General features: G+C 47.2%; 1 protein-coding gene across 2 annotated transcripts in view; it reads left to right on the top strand.

Annotated features, from left to right (window-relative positions):
- RAB30 (RAB30, member RAS oncogene family) overlaps positions 1-18,980 on the top strand; it is a 44,295-nt gene extending 25,315 nt beyond the window's left edge. Inside the window, exons 2-5 of one of the 2 annotated variants that reach the window (XM_083610209.1) lie at positions 7,927-8,027; positions 10,424-10,507; positions 13,356-13,539; positions 16,445-18,980. In XM_083610209.1, coding sequence (XP_083466335.1) covers positions 7,935-8,027; positions 10,424-10,507; positions 13,356-13,539; positions 16,445-16,695 — 612 coding nt within the window. In that variant the 5' untranslated portion in view covers positions 7,927-7,934 and the 3' untranslated portion in view covers positions 16,696-18,980. Of the gene's footprint in view, positions 1-7,926; positions 8,712-8,781; positions 10,508-13,355; positions 13,540-16,444 lie in introns of both variants that reach the window. The other variant, XM_083610210.1, reaches the window with a different exon arrangement.
- The last annotated feature ends 1,079 nt before the right edge of the window (positions 18,981-20,059 follow it).

Raw genomic sequence — 20,059 nt, forward strand, 5'->3', positions numbered from 1 at the left:
ACCCCCAGCACTCAACAGGTGGGATTCTATTGCTCTGCATAGCCAAACAGGTAGCAATAGCAGAATAATGGATTTCTGGAACAGCACATAATTTGGCTCTTATTGCAGAATTTTATGGCCATGTGATAGGGCTTATATTCATATAGCTTGAATTCGTCTAGTCCCTGACTTGCTTTGTAGGGGAGAAGAAATCTAAACCTGGCGGGGCCTTGCTCTTTCTTGCCCTCCCACCCCCGGTTTCTGAAGCAGTGCTTCAGCTGTTTTTATAGTATTCCCAAAAGCCAGTCTTTTCATCAGTATGCTTTGTAGCAATTGTCCAGCTGGGTCAAAGGGTCTGTTGGTTTTCTATTTGCCCTGGACCTTTGGCAATCTTTTCCAAGGGAGCTGATTGTTCTGGCCAGCTGTGAGCGTTTGTAACAACCCTGACACCACATTCCAGAGGCCAGAAATGCATCTGCAGCAGCCAGAAAGATTTCCAAGAAATATTTAGACTTTGCAGATGGGTGTTTCCATCTCTCTCTCTCTCTCTCTCCCCTCCCTTCTCCTTTTCAGAATGTGTTTTGGCTGCTCTTTGCCTTCTGCTTCCAATAAAACCAGCTTAGTCCTCCCACACCCCCTTTGTATTTTTGTTCTGGGTGTCCTTCCCCACTGTGTCTGCACAGACAGGGACAAAGGATCATCCTTATCTGTGTGGCCCTGACACATGCAATAGCTGAAGAGAAGTCAGTCACGCACAGTCAAGGGGAAGGGTGGGAAAAAGCGCAAAGAGGCTCATGCGCAGCTGATGTAACATCCACATCAGATGTAAATTGTTGCCTGCATGCCATTCCTGTTCACCTTTGGCTGCCAGTGCTGATAACGCCAAGGTTGCAAGTTCAATCCCTGTATGGGACAACTGCATTACAGGGGGTTGGACTAGATGATCTGTCCCAACTCTATGATTCTATGATATAGATCAACATACAGCTTCCATCCCACCCAACAATCATCTCAGAAGATGAAGCAAGCCTTAGAACTGCCGGGGAATAGACGTAGTTCAGCAGTAGAACATCTACATTGCATGCAGAAAGACCTCAGATTCAGTCCCCAGCATCTCCAGGAACAAGCTGGAAGAGATCCCTGCCTGAAACTCTGGAGATTTGCTGACAGTTAGTGCTGTAAAGGTAAAGGGACCCCTGACCATTAGGTCCAGTCGTGGCCAACTCTGGGGTTGCAGCGCTCATCTCGCTTTATTGGCCAAGGGAGCTGGCATACAGCTTCCAGGTCATGTGGCCAGCATGACTAAGCCGCTTATGGCGAACCAGAGAAGCGCACGGAAACGCCGTTTACCTTCCCGCCAGAGCGGTACTTGCACTTTGATGTGCTTTTGAACTGCTAGGTTGGCAGGAGCAGGGACTGAGCAACGGGAGCTCACCCCGTCGCGGGGATTCGAACCGCTGACCTTCTGATCGGCAAGCCCTAGGCTCTGTGGTTTAACCCACAGCGCCACCCACATCCCATTTGGCTACCAGGCTAGTGCTTAAATGCACGGCAAATTCACAGAGGACAAGGCTCTCAATGGCTACAAAACATGGATGGCTGTGCTCTGCCCACTTGGCTGGAGGTAGTAATGCTTCTGAATGCAAGTTGCTGGAAACCACAGGAGGAGAGAGGGCTTTGGTGGGGCATCTGGTTGGCCACCGTGAGAACAGGACGCTGGAGTAGCTGGGCCATTGGTCCAATCCAGCAGGCTCTTCTTACCACCTTAAGGCTTCTGCAAGCTATAATGATCTCTAATGTGATGCCCTGCAAATCCAGCTTTTGGCTTCAAAGGGTTGGGATTTTGCTGTACCCTAAGGACTTCTCTACCCTTGCTAATTTAATCTTGTTTACTGCAGTTGATTAACTCAGGCACAGCGCTGCTGCTAGCAGTATGCTTCTACAGTGGTACCTTGGGTTACATATGCTTCAGATTGCAGACGCTTCAGGTTACAGACTCCGCTAACCCAGAAATAGTACCTCGGGTTAAGAACTTTGCTTCAGGATGAGAACAGAAATTGTGATCCGGTGGCGCAGCGGCAGCATGAGGCCCCATGAGCTAAAGTGGTGCTTCAGGTTAAGAACAGTTTCAGGTTAAGTACGGACCTCCAGAACAAATTAAGTACTTAACCCGAGGTACCACTGTAAAAGCTTTTCCTCGCACACGATTGAACCTTCTTCACTATAGTTGATGGACTCACGAATGTTACCTGTGTTTATTTTTTGAAATCCCAGACCACGCTGAATTAGATCATTTCCCAAGTGCGCAAGACCCTATTGTTTTTATTTGTTAAAGCGGACTGGAAGTGGAGACAGGAAAGAGCAGTGAGGTTTTTTTGGTTTGTGGATAGCCCTAAATTATATGAAACTGCGAAGATCCAAGCAGAGAGCTCCCAAAGGATCTCTCCAAAGTGGGCAAACGGGCCACGAAATGTCAAATGAGATTCGTTCTGTGTTCCAAGTGATTGTTTTTAGTAAAATAAAATAAATCCCTAATTTCACATGGCATTGATGGGGGGGTCTGACCAGGAAAGAGATTTTGGCATCATGGTAGATTGCTCAATGAAAAAGTTGATCCAGTATGCAGGAACCGTGTGATGTCTTTCTATACATCTGTGGTCCTGACCTATTTGGAATATTGTGTCGTTCTGGTTCCCGCTTTTCCAATATATGCAGTGTTGGAAAAGGTGAAGAGAAGAGCAACCAAAATTCAGTTTAATTTATTCCATTTATGTTCCATGTTTTTCTCCAAAGATCTCAAAGTGGTCTGCATGGTTCTCCCCCTCCTCATTTAAAGTTCTCAAGGGGTCAGAGCACATCATCCCAGAGCAATGGTTCCCAATTGGTGGTCTGCGGAGGCACATCCCCATCAATGGGGACATCCTGTTTTGGGGGGCTGTGATCTCGCACGGGTCATGTGACTCGCATGGGAGCACGGCCCAGTTTTGCACTGGGGAATGTTGGAAGGTATGGTGGCACCATTCACATGATAAAAACTGACAAAGAGATGTCGAGATTTTAAAAGTAGGGGGTCCATCACTTGGCTTTTGAAAAACAGGGGGTCCACAGTGCTTAGCTAATTGGGAGCCGTTACCCTAGAGGAAACACTAAAGGCATTTGGTTTTTTCTAGTTTTGGGCTGACTAAGGCAGGGTTCACAGAGGGTTGGTATACAGTGTATTGATATTTTACAAGATTTATTTACCACTTTTTTAACACTCTGAGTGGTTTACATATTCATAATCTTTTTTATTTATTTTATTCATTCATAAAAGCATTCCTTTACTGCTGTATCAAGAATTATCAGGGTGGTGTACAACAATTAATAATAAATAATAATAATAATAATAATAATAATAATAATAATAATAATAATAATAATACTACAAATAATCATTAAAGTGACTGGCTAATTAAACAGCCACAAAGGCCTGCTGCCTTTTAAATAAAAAATATTCAGGAGCTGCCTGAAAGTCAAAAGTGATGTTGGCTTCTGGTTGAGGCTGTTATGACTGCAATACCAATAAAATCAAACAAGTAGACATAATAAAACGGAACATTCAAGATAATGGGCAGAGTGGATGACGCGAACAGAGAGAGCTTTCTTTTACAATATTAGAGCCCAGGGTCATTCAGTGACGCTGAACGTTGGTGGGAGTTCGGGATAGACCAAGAAGGAGGTGATCTTCACGCAACCCATATGGAATTTGCTACCACAAGGTATGCATGAACATCTCTGGGCTGCTTTGAACAGGGATTTAAGACATATTCGTGGAGGATAAGGAGCTCTAGATGGTGTATGTGGTTCTCACAATAACCCTGTAAGGTACCATATTTTTTGCTCTATAAGACTCACTTTTTCCCTCCTAAAAAGTAAGGGGAAATGTGTGTGCGCCTTATGGAGCGAATGCAGGCTGAGCAGCTATCCCAGAAGCCAGAACAGCAAGAGGGATTGCTGCTTTCACTGCGCAGCGATCCCTCTTGCTGTTCTGGCTTCTGAGATTCAGAATATTTTTTTTTCTTGTTTTCCTCCTCCAAAAACTAGGTGCGTCTTGTGGTCTGGTGCATTTTATAGAGCGAAAAATACAGTAGTTTAGGCTGAGAGACAGTGGATGGCCCAAGGTCACCCAAGGAGATTCATGGTTGAGTGGGGATTCGAACCCTAATCTCCCAGGTCATAGCCAAACACTCTAACAATGATACCGTGCGGACTGTGCAGAATACTACTTCCAGAATCAGAGGTAGCATGGCTCCAAGTACTAGATGCTGGAGAAGAACAGCGAGAGAGGGCTTTGCTCCACTTCCTGCTTTTGGTCTTCCTGGAGGCATCTGTTTGGGGGCTGCTGTGGGAAGCAGACTAGATAGACCTTCAGTCTGAGCCACCAGAGCTCTTCTTACCGCTTTAAACACTGAATTCACTTCCTGTGTTTAGAAGAGGGAAACCGAAGGCCTTCTTCCAAAACCATCCCGTGGCTTCTGTGCAATTATAGACAGAAAGTTGAACGGCACCCAGGAGCTGCCGTCTGAGGTTTTATACCTCGAGCTGCCCGAGGGTCACTGAGCACTGAGTGTGACACAGGGCTGCATCTGTATTGCAGCACTGTTACTGAAGGATAGAAACAGCAACAGGCGAGAAGTGAGTTGGCTGTAGCCAAAGTCCAGTTGCAGTCATGTTCGTATGACGAGGTTGAGATGACAAAGTTGGCTCCAGAGGGGGGCTACCACGTGCTTTCCACATCCACCCCAGGGTTCGAAATTAGCAGGGCGCCAGGCGCATTTCACACCTAAAGATTCTTCATTTGCGAGCACCTCAAAAAGCCTGGGTGCCATTTTTTTGCACCTGGCCGACACTCAAGGATTACTGAAATGTATGTGCTTTGAAGCTTCAAAGTACCATGGTACCTCGGGTTAAGAACTTAATTTCTTCTGGAGGTCCGTTCTTAACCTGAAACTGTTCTTAACCTGAAGCACCACTTTAGCTAATGGGGCCTCCCACTGCCGCCACGTCGCCGCTGTGTGATTTCTGTTCCCATCCTGAAGCAAAGTTCTTAACCCGAGGTACTATTTTTGGGTTAGTGGAGTCTGTAACCTGAAGCGTCTGTAACCTGAAGCATCTGTAACCCAAGGTACCACTGTATTTGTTAAGGAGTTTAACAATAGAGAGTAGAGTGTTTTGAAAACTGAAGCATGGTACCAATATTTTTTGCGGTAAACACATTAAACATGTATTAACAATTTCTGTTAAAAATATGATATTAACATTGTGTCACTTATGTGAATTGTGTATTAGTTCATGCTTATCAAAATAATAAATAAAGTGTTGCTGACTCCCCCCCCTCCCAAAATGGCAGGTAGACATTCTGTTTTGGCGCCCACAACCCAGGTTCCAGGAGCCATTGGGCTCCTAGCTTTTCTATTCCAGTTTCTAACACTGATCCATCCATGGGAGCCTTTGTAAATGTGTGATGTGGCCCTTCGTACCACCTTCTCTCCCAGCATCTCTAGGTAAAAAGATCTCTGGTACCCTTGTACGCCTCCTTCTGGCAAATCCTGCATCCCAGCTGGTGCCAAACATCTTGCTCTGCTTTCCTTTGGACCCCATCAGTGAAGCTGAGAGAGGGGTCTTGTCATCCGGGCAACCCAGGACCTCCATACCCACTGCCCAGGCTTGTGCCCCGGGGAGATCACTTAGATGCTGCTAACGCAGTGGTTTGACTTCACCTCTGGAGGCGGACTCCATTGTCTCTTGAGGCAGATGGAGGCCAACATCACCAGAGCTGTCAAAGATCTCTCTCTCCCTGAGAACCTGGGGCAGATTGAGGAGTCATTGCTGGCTAGGTGGCCCAATGGTCTGAATCAATGGTTCTCAAAGTGGGTGGGTAGGGATTACCTAGGGGGACGCTGGAGTTGTAAATGACTATCAGGCTTTGAAAAACTGGTATCAATGGATCAAGTTCACCAGTGTTGTTGAATTAATTAAACTTAGTAGTTTTAATTGGATTTTGAATAAAATGTGCAATCGCTTGTTACTGTTTTGATTTTTAAAAAATTGTTGTCAGGGAATCAGGAGCAGGAGCACTGGGGAGAGAGGATTGGGAGAGCGAAGGGGAAGAATCTGAGGGCAGCGTAGGGGAGTATGACAGTGGCCCGAGAGATTCCATGAGCTTCTCCAGCGAATCAGAAGATTCCCAGAAGGGGGCGCCGATGGTCAGGGCAAGGGGGGTCCCAGGGGGGATGCACCAGAAACAAGGAGCCAGAGGGGAACCCCAAAGCAGCAGTGGAGGATCGGGACCAGTTTCCCCACCAGAGCGTAGTGGGGGGGAAGAGTCACATGTGTCAGGGGCAGTGCCTCCTCCAGAGAGGGAGTCAGGGCTGACCACGCCTCCAACGGAGGGGAGGTCAGTTGCAGCTAGCCCCCCCGAAGGGGGAAGCAGTGACAGCAGCAGTGGAACGGTCAGGAGGAAAGCTGCTGGCTGGGCGCGCGCGCCAAGTTCAAATGTGCAGGCGCGCGGAACAGCAGGAGACCCGGATGGGGAACCAGCTCCTAAAGCCCGCTGGAGGGAGGGAGAAGGCTCAGGGGAATCAGCGGGAGAAGAGGCTAGAAAGGGCGGAACCCCGGCGGGCAGGCGGACCCAGAGGAGGAAGGAGCAGCGGAGAAGGTGGAGCAAGGCTAGAATCTTAAATTGGTGTCAAGGGGGAGGAGACTCAGACGGAGCATCAGTGGTCTGACACTTGAGACGTGGAGCTGCGCGCTGCGGCTCTGGAAGTGAATCTGAACTTCAATAAAGACTTTTATACTTAACAACGAAGCAGCGTTGGTCCTTTGTGAGCTGGGACCTAGGGTAGCTCTGACAATTGTGTTATCATCTTCCTTAGCAGGTTGTTCAGACTGCTATTCTGAACAATGCTTTTTGCAGGCTAGGGGGAACTGGGGATAAGTTCATGAAACCAAAGGGTTGGTGGCCCAAAGGAGTTTGGGAACTGTTGCTCTGATTGCTGTATAAGGGAACTATATTATTGTTTATTAGATTTGCATACCATCCCTCATCCGCAGATCTCAGGGCAGTTCAAAATATAAAATTACAATACAGAAACCACGAAATTGGTAGTGAAAATAAGAACAACAAACAGCAATCCCCCCTCCCACAACACATTTAAAAGGGCATCGAATGTCATTTACTCAAGGCCATGTTGAAGAGGAACGTTTTCACCTGGAGCCTAAAGGTGTATAATGAAGGCTGCAGACGAACCTCCCTGGGGAGCCACCAGAGAAAAGACCCTGTTCTCGTGTTGCCACCCTCTGGACCTCATGTGGAGGAGACACACAAAGAAGGGTCTCAGAGGATGATAACACAATCTGGGTCGCGGTCCTTGAGGTATTGCAGTCCTGAGCCCTTGAAGGCTTTATAGGTCAAAACCAGCACTTTGAATTGGGCCCGGAAGCTAATTGGCAGCCAGTGCAGTCGGGCCAAGATTAGTGTGGTATTCTCAAACCGTTTTGGCCCAGTGAGCAACCTGGTTGCCAAATTCAGGTGCAGTCCTACGTACAAGACGTTGCAGTAATCTAACCTAGAGGTTACCAGATCACAGGCAACGGTGGTTCCTGGGTTCATGTGTTGCCCTGACTTCTGTGTTCTGGTGAGAAATTGCCAATACCGCAGTGACCTTTGCCTTGAATACCTGGAGGATCAAAGTCCGTCAATAATGAAATAAGTCACTGGGTCTTCTAACGTCCCTCCTTTATGTATTTTGCTTCTGATTCTGTGTCGCCGGTGGATTTCAGGGAGCTTAACTGGAAACCCGGTGCTCCTTTAACCAGCGGGAGTTAAAGCTCTTTGGAGAAGACTGGCTGCAACGGAAGCCCTTTGGGGATTTCTTTTTTAATTCCTTGTTTTCCTTTCCCTTGCAGCTGTGTAAATGAGTATGGAAGATTATGACTTTCTCTTCAAAATAGTTTTAATTGGGAACGCTGGCGTGGGGAAGACCTGCTTAGTGCGGCGGTTTACTCAGGTAAGGTGGCATTTCAGGGTTGTTGATGCTTTGGGCGTACGAGGAGAACAGGACAGATGTGTACGCAGCATATTCATATATGTGTTATTTAGTGCACAGGAGGAAGGAGCTAGGACCCAGGAGAACCTCAGCCATCTTCTCCTGGTATGAGACAGGACTGTACCATCATATAGTAAGAGAGGGCATCAGCCAACGCAGGAGTGGCTTGCCTGTGACCTTCCGGGTGTTCCCCTATTCTTGTATCAGGGTGGCCAGTCTGGCGATCTCCCTATGTTTCTGGACTCCAGCTCCCATCATCCCCAGCCAGATTGGCCTCTTGTCAGGGATGATGGGAGTTGGAGTCCAACAGCATTTGAAGGGCTGCAGGCTCTCCATCTTTGAACTGCAGTCTCTGCTGCTGCTGGGTTTTGGGGCAGAGCCAGGCAGAGGCCCGGGCCAGGTAGATAATGTGCCCCCCTTTTTTTTTACCCTGGGGATAGCTGAAGTCTTATAAATAAGTAAGTACAGTGGTATCTTGGGATGCGAACAGGATCCGTTCCAGAGCCCCGTTCGCATCCAGAAGCAAACGTAACTGGTGACGGCGCATTTGCGCACATGCGCGTCTCTTTTCACCGCTTCTGCGCATGCATGTGACGTCATTTTGAGTGTCTGCGCATGGCGAGAGGTGAAACCCGGAAGTAACGCGCTCCGTTACTTCCGGGTTGCCGCGGAGCGCAACTCGAACATGCTCAACATGAAGCGTATTCAACCCAAGGTATGACTGCATATAAATAATTTTCACAAAAGTTATGCTGACAAATAATTTTATTTCAAGGCTTTAACCATATCTGCATATAAAGACAAAATGGAAAATATAGTTATTGTGATTGTGAATATGCTGACTAAGGCCCCCTTTGGAATCGGAGGCCCAGGCCAAGTGGCCCATATGGGCCCCCCTCTGTCTGGGCCTGGGGGGTGGGACTAGATGACCAAGTTGCAGGGGAGTGTTCTGTTGTGCTGCAGACTTCCTATAGGATGCAGACCCAGATGGGCTCTTGTTATATTTCTATGAGCAGGTGATGCCCACTTTGGTGGAAGGGAAAGTAACAACAGAAAACGGGCTTTCCCCTTCCCTTTCTGTGCAAGAAGACATTGAAAGGGTCAGCGGCGACGTTGCATTTGCCTGGTAGAAAGGAAGTTCTTGCCGAGCGGTTGCGTAACGCACGGAATGTTTCTTGGCAGTTCTGCATCTTAAACAGTCAGCACTTCTTCCCCGTGGAGACCTTTCAAAGAATGTGCCTGGAAATATTCTCTTTTCTATGGGCAGCCTGCCATGGGGGCTGGAGCGATGTTGACCCCCCACCCTTGGGGAAGTGGGGGTGGGGAATCAAAACACCAGCTTATCCACTCCACAGCCTGTCCCTGTAAGTGTTCCGAGGGATGGAGGTGTCCAACAAAACAAGAGGAACAAGCTGTGGTGCAGAGCTAACAAAAGAGGCAGCTGGTGCTTTGCTTGCTTGCTTGCTCTGTTCCAACAGCGCCGACTTAAAATTCTGCTGGGAGCACTGCAGACTGACCGAACTTGCTGTGATTTGGTGGTTTCTGGGAGACATCTCCAGGTGATTTGTGTTCCTTTGCAAGGAACATAAATCTTGCTTGCTGCGCACACGGGGGGAAAACAAAACCACCCAAACATCTCTTCTCTATAAAAAGTTGGAGGGTGAGAGAGAACCTGCATATATTTAACTTAATGAGAAATACTGGGCTTTTCAGCTACCTCTCATAGCTTCCAGACATTATTATTTTTTTGCTCCGGTGGGCTGGTCCTCCATGTCAGATGGGATTTGCACAACTTGGTCCCCCATCTTCTGAAAAACCGGCCACAGAACAGTAGCTTGTGGTGGGGGTTCGTGAAGTGGTTTTTCTGAGCTGGACAAGGGAAAACAGTGTACGAGAAATCCAAATGAAATCCAAAGTGTGCAGCTCAGGAGAGTATTGGCCATGTGTTTTACGAAGGGAGGACAGTGTCCCCAAGGGACTCTGGAGACCATCTGTGCACGGAACTGCAGATGTCAACTCCTTGGCCACATTCCCCAGCCACTAAATGATTGCTCCTTGCCTGCAAAAAAACTAGAATTGGACCTGTTGGTGGTGCCTGGAATTTGCTCATTGATTGCTATTATGCTGCAGGGCTGTTGCCTTGAGCAAAATTCTACTGTTGCAGGAAATCTGAAAATTTCCCTCTAGCCTTCCTTAAAGAAGAGATTCAGAAGAGGCATGTAATGACACAAAGCCTCAAGTCAGAACATTGATCGGTGTTCACAAGATTCTTCCACTAGGACAACGGCAGTGTGAAATGTCCAACATTCCTTATGCTGAAAATGTTTTATGAACAATGTTTGTTTTCCCTTCTCAAGGGTCTTTTTCCACCAGGGCAAGGTGCCACAATCGGCGTTGACTTTATGATTAAGACAGTGGAGATCAATGGTGAGAAAGTAAAGGTAAGGGTTTGCTTGATTTTTTTACCCTGACTCTACCTTGAGTTGATTTGACATAAGGAAAAAGAGTTTTCTCTGTTAAACTATATGACCACAGGGAAATACCTGGGATCTTGGGATTGGAACTCTCATATTGGCACCATGTTGTGTGATGTATGAAAACTCTACATCCTATGAGTTGCCCCTTCACATGGAACTTCCCTGTGGCAGCAGTGGGGATTCCCATAGAAGTATCTCATTTCCCCTGTCTTTCACTCTGCCTCATCCTCTGCCCCCTACCCCCCACCCCCCAAAGATCAGGTTTCCCAATCAATTGGGAGAAAGCAACTAAGAAGGAGATTGTAGAGGAAAGTGGCTGGGAGGCTAGGGGTTAAGCATCTCACTCTCCCACCTGTGGCTTCTCTCTGCTGAAAATCCCTCCTGGCGCTTGCATTGCATATTGGAGGGGGAAGTTGGCGATCCAGAGTCTAACAAATGGCCTCTACTACTGGGCTTAGCTGGCAACCTATAAGTATACTGGCGGCTTTGGAAGGGGTATTGTGAATGGTTGCATGGCAAGTGCAGTTTGCCTAAGGGCCCCTCCAGACACCATTTCTAGTGTGCATTCAATATTTGTGCCTATTATGCTATCAGGTTGGTTATACATGCTCCCACTTTCAGCAATATTTGTACCTGCAAAGGTTTTCGGAAGGACACCCTGCTTTGCTTCAGATTGGTACATGTCCCTTAACTTCCTGCTGAAATACCTTTTATTCTAGAGTTGCCGTATTTAAAACAGTGTAACTATGGACAGAAAAGTTGTTGAGCTTTTCGGGAGGGGAGGGGGCCAAAGTCGTTGAGCTTTTTGGGCAAAATTGCTTTATGGGCTCCCATACGTCTAAGACATTTTCCCGATTTCCGTATGTATGTATGGCAAGTTTTCTGGGGCAGCGGATGATACCCAGCTCTACCTCTCTTTTAAATCAGAACCAGTGAGGGCGGTTAAGGTCCTGTGTGAGTGTCTGGAAGCGGTTGGAGGATGGCTGGCGGCTAACAGATTGAGGTTGAATCCTGACAAGACAGAAGTACTGTTTTTGGGGGACAGGAGGCGGGCAGGTGTGGAGGATTCCCTGGTCCTGAATGGGGTAACTGTGCCCCTGAAGGACCAGGTGCGCAGCCTGGGAGTCATTTTGGACTCACAGCTGTCCATGGAGGCGCAGGTCAATTCTGTGTCCAGGGCAGCTGTTTCCCAGCTCCATCTGGTACGTAGGCTGAGACCCTATCTGCCTGCGGACTGTCTCGCCAGAGTGGTGCATGCTCTGGTTATCTCCCGCTTGGACTACTGCAATGCACTCTACGTGGGGCTACCTTTGAAGGTGACTCGGAAACTACAACTAATCCAGAATGCGGCAGCTAGACTGGTGACTGGGGGCGGCCGCCGAGACCATATAACACCGGTCTTGAAAGACCTACATTGGCTCCCAGTACGTTTCCGAGCACAATTCAAAGTGTTGGTGCTGACCTTTAAAGCCCTAAACGGCCTCGGTCCAGTATACCTGAAGGAGCGTCTCCACCCCCATCATTCTGCCCGGACGCTGAGGTCCAGCGCCGAGGGCCTTCTGGCGGTTCCCTCATTGCGAGAAGCAAAGCTACAGGGAACCAGGCAGAGGGCCTTCTCGGTAGTGGCGCCCGCCCTGTGGAACGCCCTTCCAGCAGATGTCAAAGCGATAAACAACTACCTGACATTCAGAAGACATCTTAAGGCAGCCCTGTTCAGGGAAGTTTTTAACGTGTGATATTTTATTGTATTTTTGGTTTTTATGGAAGCCGCCCAGAGTGGCTGGGGAGGCCCAGCCAGATGGGCGGGGTATAAATAATAAATTATTATTATTATTATTATTATTGTAGAGCAACTAATAAAGCAGAGTGATGTTTGGGCTGTGCAGTATAAATCCAGCACTAATGCAATATTGTTGGATTCAATGACATGTTGCAGAATACACCCAAAGGGGAAAACCCACCAGTCTGGAGGGGCCCCTAAGTTGTGTAGGGCAAAGGTAGGGAACCTTTTCTGGTGGGCAGCCCGTTCCTTATCCCAGTCCCGGAAGGGCTGCCCAGTCACCTTCCCCCATCACTTTGCATGCATATATCCACATGAGGCTTCTTCCAAGGAGAATCACCGGGGATGTCATGCAGACATACATAATTTTTTTTTGTATGTCGCTTTTCCATAGTTGAAACCATGCTCAAGGTGGCTTTAAAAGAATTACATAATTACAAACATAACAAAAGTAGTAATAAACAATAAATACAGTATCAAAAATACGCAACCAAAATTAAACAATTTTCACATAAAATTCAGAAGATCTAAAATAAAGATACAAAAATTAGTATCATTAACAGCGACAGCCCCCCTCTCAACAACACCCCCAAAATACCCCAGCCCAAGAGTCATCTCAGCTTCATGCCTCCTGTTGTAAATCTCAAAATGCAGAAAGGGTTGTGTCTGTGTCATAAAGTAGACAGGGCACGAGAGAAGTTTATATCATCACGAATCATGGAAGGAGCTAAGAGAGAGCGATCCATCCCTTCCGTTTCTCCTAATAAAATTCAGGGTGAAGCTGTGGGCCTTTTGACATGTAATACAACCTTGTTTTAAACAGATCCAGCAAGGCACTTTTCGACATTCTTAAAACGGGGTTGGGTTTATCGGGTGGCATACGGAAGAAATATTGCCTACGTTGAGACATTCTCGGGAAGGAAATTGGGGTCAATGAGACATTCTAATGGAGGATTTTGTACTAATGCAGTCGCTTTCTCCTTCCCACCCACCTACCCCAATCATTTTTCCTCCCTTGTTATGGGGAAAAAGCTGCAGATCTGGGACACGGCAGGACAAGAGCGATTTCGGTCCATTACTCAAAGTTACTATCGCAGTGCTAATGCATTAATACTGACCTATGACATCACCTGCGAAGAGTCCTTCCGATGCCTCCCAGAGTGGCTGCGGGAGATAGAGCAGTACGCCAGCAATAAGGTCATCACCGTCCTAGTGGGTAAGAGGCATTGATGCAAAGGGAGCCTTAATAGCAAATCCATGGGTGGGAGAGTTGGGCAGGGGGAGTCGGAGCACAGGGCCAGTGGAAGCACTGGCAGACGGGAGATATGTGTGGCCTGCCTTCTTTGGACACAGCTATGCGCTGCACTAGGCTTAATGCCAGCGATTTTTAGCAAGGATATGGAGGCCCAAGGTCTCAAAACGGCTCCCGGAGCAGTTTTATAGAGCTGTTGATTGCCGTTGGCAGATTTTATTGGAGTAGTAAAGAGGCTGCACGCAGACAGGGCTGGTCACTTCCAAGGAGAGCAGGGAAGGAAGGAGAAAGAGAGTCCAGACTTCCATGCTTCACCTCTCTTACTGTGCTGGTCCCGGGGGCTAACCGAGAGGCAAGGTCCAAGTCCAGTCCGAGGTCGATAGTGTGGTATGGAGGCTGTCCGTCAAAGCTGTAGCTGGGTCCAAGGCAGGGAGTCGGGTGGTGTCAGGAACTCTGTCAGAAGAGCAGGACAGGGTGCAGGCAGGAACAGGCTAGCAACAACGTTGCTCTCGCAACCTGGGACTGGGGCTGGCTGGCTTTTATCTGCCCCAAGGCGTAGGGCGGCCCCGGTCCACAGGTGGCCTGGAGGCGAGCACTCCTCCTGCAGGAATTTAGTTCCCTCCGCCTCTCTGCCCTGAGCCTCTGCAGCTCGGGAGAGGCTGGAGGGTTACCGGACCCAGAGGCAACCGCATCCTCTGATGGGGCTGAGAGTGGAGCACCTGCAGGCAATGGGTCCTCCATCACCTCAGGGGCCAGAGCAGACTCAGCTGGTACCTGCACCTGAGGATCCAGCACAGGTGAGGACCCTTCAGGCTCAGGCCCCAGCCCCGGCTCAGTTGGTTGTGGAGGCGGGGACTCCTATGCAGGCTGGGATTCCTCAGGTTCAGCCTCTGAGTCCAAATCCCAGGCCATCACACTTACGAGTTTTGTATCTCATGATGGCAAGCCCACAAATTGCAGCGTTTTCTTAACCGAACAGCTTGCTCCCCATGCCCATTTTCTTGGACGCAAGCCCCTCATTTAAGGGGACTCCCTCCCCAGTCTCAGGATTACAGCTGAGCTGCATTTCATCTGTTATCAATCAATTGGAAAAACCGCACGGGACGTCTTCCGTTTCCAGCGTGCAGAGGTGACTGACGTTGCTTATGCAGGCAAAACACCAGTATCTGTGCACAAGAAGGAAGCATCTGCAGGCTCAAGGAAACCCCAAGATTTGCCCGTACCCAAAAAAAAAACCACACCACCCTTTAGGGAAACAGTGCAAAAGGGGAAGGGAGAAACAGCTTCCCCAAAAACATAGCTGAATGAGAAATGCACTAGCTTAGTGGCCATGGAATGCTTTTCTTTGTGAGGACCGAGGGAGCAAATGGCGAGGGAGGATCAAATGGAGTCTCCAGAACTGGAGTATCCTGCAAGGCAATGTTTTGTTGCAGCCCCCACTAGTAGCTCAGAAACCCATGGTTGCATCTACATGCTCTTTTTGCACTGAAATTTTATTCTGAATACCCAGAAAAGTAATGTGGTTCTCCCACACACAGACATACCCCCCCACCGCTCCTAGGAGGGCTTACTGGCTGGACAATTCCCCATGCTGGGTCGCATCTTCTCCTCTGGCTCCTTTTCAAATGGAAACTCTTCCAGTCATTTAAGTGTGTTGGGACAGGGGTACAAAATGGGCACCAGGGATTGTACAGATATATTGACCACTTTGTTACTAAAAACAAACTACAACAAAACTTAAGGCTTTCCTTCCTGTTTGAAATAATTGGACTTGATGATAGAAGGCCGATGCTTTAGTTGAGATTCCTGCATTGCAGAGGGTGGTACTAACTGACCCTCATGGTCCCTTCCAACTGTACAGTACTACCATTCCAAGATGAGCTAGTTATCAACTTTTTGGGTTTAGTTAGGGCAGCTGGCCAGCTGCAATGGCACCGCGGCTGCTTCTCATTGGCTTTGTGCTTGCAGCCTAACAGTATGAAACACATTTACCCCTTGAATACGGACAAGGGACAGGGAGAGAAAATGGGAGGTGTGCAGAGCTGCTGTTCACCCCCTTTAGGTTGCGGTAGTGCCCATACCTGGGAACGTGGGGTGTGGATGACAAATCTGGAAGTTACAGATAGGTAGCCGTGTTGGTCTGCCATAGTCAAAACAAAAAAATTTTTTTTCCTTCCAGTAGCACCTTAAAGACCAACTAAGTTAGTTCTTGGTATGAGCTTTCGTGTGCATGCACACTGTGTATCTGAAGAAGTGTGCATGCACACGAAAGCTCATACCAAGAACTAACTTAGTTGGTCTTTAAGGTGCTACTGGAAGGAAAAAAAATTTTTTGTTTTAAATCTGGAAGTGGGAGATATAAATTCTGGTTTTGTGCCCCTCCTCCTTCCTGCTGAGTTCTGCAAAGGCGATGCTGAGAGGGGTCAGCAAACTTTTTCAGCAGGGGTCTGGTCCGCTACCCCTCAGAGCTTGTGGGTGGCTGGACTATATTTTGGAAAGAAAAAAATGAACGGATTCCTATGCCCCACAAATAACCCAGAGATGCATTTTAAATGAAAGGACACATTCTAATGTAAAAACTTCCTGATTCCTGGACTGTCCGTGGGTCGGATTTAGAAGGCGATTAGGCGAGATCCGGCCCCTGGGCCTTAGTTTGCCAACCCATGGCTGAGACTAAGGAAGAAGCCAGCAGCCTGGGCTGGTTATAAGAAGGCAGGCAAGGTGGGGAGTAGCTGAGGGTTGGTGGGTCAGTGCCCCATTCATCCTAATGGACCAGCCTCCACTGCTCTGTAGGGTGGGGTTTTTAGTTTTCGTTGGCTTCTGCTGCCTGCAGCCAAGCTAATCTCCTCCGTCTGCTTTGTTTACGCAGGGAACAAGATTGATTTAGCGGATAAAAGAGAAGTCTCCCAACAAAGAGCGGAGGAATTTTCCGAAGCCCAAGACATGTACTATCTGGAGACTTCGGCTAAAGAATCGGATAACGTGGAAAAACTCTTTCTCGACTTGGCTTGCCGGCTGATCAGCGAAGCGCGGCAAAACACGCTTGTGAACAATGTGGAATCCCCGTTGCCCGGGGAAGGGAAAAGTATCAGCTATTTGACTTGCTGCAATTTCAACTGATAACCGGTCGAGCCCCCGAGGGTTATGACTCTTCTTTCTCGCCAAGGCCTGTCTTGACAAAGGCCGCTCCTGCCACCTCAACCCAATCTGACTGGCGGATGTCGTCAGGTTCACAACCTTGAAGCATGGCAGGCTGGTCACTTCGCCTGCGGGGTCAGCATAGCAGAAATATAACCTGGTTTAATTTTTTAAAGATATATACACACGCACACACACACACACAAATATATATAAAAATGTAATTCCCCTGTAATCTGGAGGTGGTGAGGATTCACAAGGGTGCTCTAGGTATCCGATGGCAAGCGGAAGCCAGGTCTTCGTTTCACTTCCAGGAAGCAACTAGGGAAACTTCCTTGGAATTACTGAGTAATGCAAGTTCTCTCTTGCACCATTTCTCCCCCCCCCCCCCGACCTTTTAATAAGTGTAATGCACATTAGCCATCATGCAGCTGTCATGGCCTGCCAGCTAAGCAGTGACCTGTGTATATAGATATGGCCCAAATCATTTGGTTTCTAGGGCACAGCCCCTGAAAATATGTTTCTTTGGGGGGGTGGGGGTGGGAAATAAGTGTTAATGCCTCTCATGTCCATACACTTTCATCGACATGGAACTTAAAAATAGAAATGCCAATATTTTGAAACCAACAAGAGTGGAGATTGGCTCTCTCACTTCTTTGGGTACTAATAGTTTGGCTAACTTTTGCCCCGGGCGAAATTTTAGATGCGATCCATAACTGCCCGCTCTGTTTTGTACAGAAGCCAGGAACTGTTCACTAGGAAGCACCAATTGTAAAAACAAACAAACAAAAAACCCCTTTTTGCTGGTAGAAACAAATACGCCACAGGCCTCATTTTGCCTGGATGCCGTTTCTGTGGGTTGAAAGAGTTGGTTTTAGCTTATTAAAGGGGAGTATTAAAAATCCTCTGTGAACTTGATCTGAACAAATAAGTGTTCTGAAGTTTGCAATTAAAATCTTGCACCATCCTGGCACATAGTGGAGCTTTCTGTTCCCACTTTCCATCATACGGAAGTGACCCGATGAAGGTGTTTTGAATATAGTTAATTATTTCGGGAGTTAGCAGAAATAGTTCCAGGACTGGTTCATTGGAATGCTGGGTAACTTGGGAATTTGGACAGCAATATAGAATTGTCTGTTTAAAGGCATATTACAACACAAGGATTCTGAGATTTTTGGGGGGCTGGCCAAATGTATCCATGTGTCCACTTTAAGCACAGATGCCACTCGTGGTGTGCACTGCTAAATGTAAAAAAGGAAGTGTGAGGAAGACCTTACCAAAGGAGTAAAACCCCAAGATCAGTCCTGATAATAACTGTCCAAAACAGCAGTACAGTCTGCAGAAGGATCGATACTGAGCGTGCTTTTAATTAAAGCAGAAGCAGCCGCCGCCACGGTACTGGACTCAAATCCATTTGCGGAAATGTATTTCTCATTGGGAAGCGAGCGCACAATTTCATAGGGTTTTTATATGCTTTAGGAATAAAACAGATAATGGCAGCGCATGTTCTGATCTTTACTGAGGCTGCGACCATCTTGCAAAGCTGTAGCTCCTGAGAAGCGAATTCAAATTGCATTGTCAAAAAGCCTTCCTTTATAATGTAGTCGCTTGCAGGCTCACGATTGTAGTTCATCTAATTTGTCCGCTGCGCTCTCCTGGGCTCAACTGTGTGTGCGCGTGTGTATCTGTATGTAAAACTCTTGGCTTGGGCATTCCCCTCAGTCCCAAACCACAAAAGTTGGAAGCAGTGTGAAATGTGTCCTGCCCTCATCTCCATTGTTACTGCACCTCTTGTGCCATGCTCAAAGAACGCACCAGATTCTGCAAATTGGATGCTGGAAGAAGAATCACAGGGGCAGAGATGGCCAGCTTTTTTCCTCAGATCTTGGTGTTGACTCGCTTACCCTGCAAGGAAGGGCGAACTGTCTGGTTCATGATGGACCTGCAATGGATTGTAATTTTAGTATTAATTCGCTGGTTATTCTGTATTTAGTATTAATTAGTTCAATTATGTGCAGAAGAAGAATGGGCACTGTTTGCTGGGGACTGGACGGGTGCATCTCCTCTGGTGAAAGGGGAACATGTGAAAAGGCATGGATACATGATGCGCTCTGTGTATCAACCCTTTGTTTAAAGAGGGCTTGCTTTTACTCGAGGTGCTTCTAGGAGGCTGTGCCCGATCACCGACAAGGCGATCTCTTCTGCATTGAAAAAGAAGCTGCTAAAGTTTTAGCCTTTTTTTGAGAATAAAGTCAACATTTTAAAAAGTGTGTGTCTTCCCTCTGCCCCCTACAAGGTTTTTATCAAAATAAAGGGAGTGAACTGCAGTTTACTGATAAATCAGAGGCAAAAGGTTCATTCTGTGGTATCTCCTGTGAGAAAGAGCAGGTAGCAAGTGATGGAAAAGACCTGTGTTGAGACCCTGGATGGCTACTGCCAGCCAGAAACTAGATGGAGTCTGACTTGGTGTAAGGCAATTTCCTATTTTCCTTTATCACTGCAGCAGAAACACACAAGAGATGAGATGTTAAAGGAATGTTACAGGGTCAAACCACATGTGGCATGATCAAATATACCCCTAGGGTTTTTATTTTTATGTGGAGAGTTGCATAATACATACAGACAAAGGGAGTTGCCATGAAATGAAGAATGCATAGGTAGTATTCAACTTAGAGTAGACCTATTTATATTAACGAACATGACCAAGTTAAACTTGACTGGGTAAAACTTTAGTTTGGCCCTTAACTCAGCTTTCTAAACTTTTCATGTCCGTGACACACTTTTTAGACATGCATTATTTCATGTCACAGTAATTCAGTTTTACTACCAAACTTGAGGTTAAACTAACCCCTTTCCAGCCCTGGGAGGATCGTGGAGCGTGCTTGTACGACACGCCTACACACTGCAGCAGACACGCTAATGTGTCGCGACACACTGTTTGGACACACCGTTAACTCTTCCTCTTCCTCTACTGCCCCTCTCGAGCTGTACACATGCAGAACTCTTTTTTATATAATAACTTTTATTAATGTTAACATATGAATTATAATACATACCACAAAACTTCACCACTTGTACAATCTTTTTATGGACTCCCATCAGCACCTCTCATGATCCCCTGTTTTGACCACTTCTTATGCATTTCTTAAGATAATTAAAGGCAATATTAATTTAAATAATCATCCTCCTGTACACATGCAGAACTCATGGTAAAAAGTATTTGCGAAGTCAGAGTACTTGCAGGAATACTAAAAAAGCTTTCTGGGCACATTTGGATACCCAAAAGATGTGCTTTTGGAATGCCACAAGGCAAACTGGAAGCAAGTAGCCCATTGTGTCAAGGCAT

This window comes from Podarcis filfolensis, assembly GCF_964270895.1.
Source record: "Podarcis filfolensis genome assembly, chromosome: 4".
Taxonomy (NCBI): domain Eukaryota; kingdom Metazoa; phylum Chordata; class Lepidosauria; order Squamata; family Lacertidae; genus Podarcis; species Podarcis filfolensis.